The sequence below is a fragment of the Etheostoma spectabile genome, chromosome 14, assembly GCF_008692095.1.
Source record: "Etheostoma spectabile isolate EspeVRDwgs_2016 chromosome 14, UIUC_Espe_1.0, whole genome shotgun sequence".
In the NCBI taxonomy this organism is placed as follows: domain Eukaryota; kingdom Metazoa; phylum Chordata; class Actinopteri; order Perciformes; family Percidae; genus Etheostoma; species Etheostoma spectabile.
Window position 1 is genome coordinate 4371358 of NC_045746.1, and position 2831 is coordinate 4374188.

Consider the following 2831-nt stretch of genomic DNA (forward strand, 5'->3'; position numbering starts at 1 on the left):
AATAATCATCAGTAATGTTGATATAATGACTATGTGGGTAAAGGCAAATAATAGAACAGCTACAAAAGTCTAGTAAGTTTAGAAAGTGACATCACTTTACTGTAATGCAGCCTTTATAACCAGGAAAAGACAACACTTTTGCCATATTACGATATCCAAAATCGAAGACGATATCTAGTCTCATATCACGATATCGATATATTGCCCAGCTCTATATTATTATTGTTATTATTAAATAAAGTTATATCACCTTCTCCATTACACTTGGCAGCACTACACTAACTTGTACAATTGACTCATGACCCTAGGAGCCAAAAGGACCCTCATTCTCATCCTGGCACCCACACAGAACACACATTCGGTCATTGTTATTCAAAAAGCTAATGTTGATGGTAAGAAATAAGCTGTAGGCCTCTTGACATTAAAGACATCCTTGAGGTGCAAACTGAGTCATCAATGCTTGTTGAGAAGGAAGTGTTGTTGTTATTAGTGTTATAATGAGCAAAAGCTAAGTAAAGAGTTGTTCTTGACTGCCTCTTTCCACTGCCCCTTAGGGCTTGTTGTTGCTTTTCTTCTACTTTTTTCTTTTGCATGCACTGAATCAGTTCTTCACACCCTCTCTGCGTATGTGTTTCTTACAGTCCGCTATGATCGTTGTCTGGATCTTAACTGCAGTCTATTTTTTTTACTTCAGTAAGTGAACACACACAATGACCAATGACTACTTTTAATCTGACGATTTTCAGTTGGATACATGAATAAACTCCAAGAGGTAATCAGCATCACAGGGGGCTCGACCAACAGTAGCATGCCACCTGTGCATTTGTTTTTATAAGTGGCTGCAGAACAATGAGTCTCTTTGCTTTTGGAGTTGATTGATAATTATGTCTAAATATGATGGTGATTATTAAGATGCGAGTTGCTATAGTTGCCTTCCTTTTTCTTGTCTACAGTCCATGCTTTTTCAGCCAGCCATTTTCATGGTGTTTTTTGAACAAATAAAGTGGCAGCAGGTAGTCAGAGTGGATGGGGGCAACATTCTGTGTTCATGATCTTGCAGTAAGAAAATCTAATTGCACTGCAACACCCATTACACTATTGGGCTTTGCTCAACACTGTGCTCACGTCTCTTGTGACTTTGGTGTTCTCAGTTGGCTAGGTTCCCATAGCTCAACTGTGGGTGAAAGAATCAAAACAGAAAATGACCATACTTGTAACTTTTGAGAAAAAGGGAATAGACTTGAATTGTGAAGGCATAAACAGAGCTCGGTATGGTGGAGCAAGATTATACTGTAGATATAGATACTTTTTAAATCATGGTTAAGAGCAATGTTTGGATTTACATGCAAATTGAAATCCCTGATTAATAATGGTAAATGAAGAAATTATGCTTTGCCATTAACAAGTTGTGCTTTTGTTTTTTAGAGCTGCTCTACCATACATGACCATACACTTATTTGCCTCTGCCATTTGTTCCTTACTGTTTTTGCTTGATTAATAACACTTTCCACAGCAAACAGCTGGTTTTAGCAATGTGAATTATGGAAACAAGAGGCAAAATTGACCATTTTCACTTGGACTTGAACATTGCAGTTCCCAGGAGACAGATTTGCCCATTTTCCCTCACGCCATATTGTGTAGCTAACATAATAGGTTTGCAAATAATTCAAAATATCAAGTATACAGCATGTCTCCAAGAAGTTTGATTTGCAATTTCCCTGCTGTTTGGCTTTTTCACAGATCCACATTGGCAGATGACAGTGTCATTTAACATCATTGTTTTCACAACAGTGTGTTTGGCTCTCTCTACAGACTGCTATGGACCAGCTGCACATGCACTTCACCCAGGCCATCCACAACACGGTGTTCCAAGTGGTGCTGGGATACGTGGAGCTATGTGCCGGAAACGCTGATACCAAATTCCAGAAGATGCAGTACAAAGACCTGTGCACGGTAAGGAGGTGTGTGTGTGTGTGTGGGTGTGGGTGGGTGTGTGGGTGGGTGGGGGTGGGTGGGTGTGGACTTGTGCGTGGGTGTGTGTTGGTGTTTGTGTGTAGATTGTCTATGTATTCCACCACTATTCACCCACTCTGTCTGCAAATTTAACAGCCAGATTTGTCCAGACGAGTTCAGTTACCTTTGATAGATGCCAGTGTGAGATGTACCCCTTCAGTGAAAACTTATTAAAGAACAAGAACACTACCTGCAGCTAAGGGAGGTTGACGTATTTGCATTGTGTTGTTCAGCAGTTGTTGGGTATGTGAGTGGAAATACATCTAACATGCTAACACGTATCCAACTCCATCACCCAGATGTGCCAATGACTGGAACGAGACTTCTCCTCCCGACAGTGCTTAACCAGCCTTTAGATACACATACAACTAAGGCCAAACAAATCACTGAAGCAATCGGAATTTACATTTCATCTTCAATGCGCCCTTATTCACTCGTAGATGAACCCGGTTTCAAGTATTTGCTGTATGCACTCAAACCTCGTTACAACATGCCATCCCGTCAACATATGAGGCAAACTGTAGTCCCTTCCGTATACAACCAAACATTAACGTTGCTGGAGCACGAGGTGTCAGCTGCACCCTCCGTTTCACTAAGTGCCTGTCGCACTTAATGGCAAGGATACTTTAAAAAAAAAACCTTTTTGGGGGGAGGGTCTCCCCTAAGATAGAAGTTTTATATTATTCTGTGTAATTTACACTTTCATAAATAAGAGATGCTGTATTTTCAGTTTTATAGCTGATTGTCCTATTTTGTTTGCAAGTTACAGATAGTCTAGTGATGATGTGGAGTACTTATTGTTTACTGTTTACATCTTA

The 2831-nt window shown here is 40.1% G+C and overlaps 1 protein-coding gene and 1 long non-coding RNA gene across 3 annotated transcripts in view; one reads left to right on the top strand and one right to left on the bottom strand.

The window, feature by feature from the left end:
* Positions 1 to 2831, top strand: part of vps50 (VPS50 subunit of EARP/GARPII complex) — a 114019-nt gene that overhangs the window by 40630 nt on the left and 70558 nt on the right. For both annotated transcript variants that reach the window (XM_032535044.1, XM_032535045.1), the window contains exon 12: positions 1813 to 1953. In XM_032535044.1, coding sequence (XP_032390935.1) covers positions 1813 to 1953 — 141 coding nt within the window. The remainder of the gene's footprint in view (positions 1 to 1812; positions 1954 to 2831) is intronic.
* The window catches only part of LOC116701377 (uncharacterized), a 20272-nt gene that overhangs the window by 4727 nt on the left and 12714 nt on the right, over positions 1 to 2831 (bottom strand). The window lies entirely within an intron of this gene.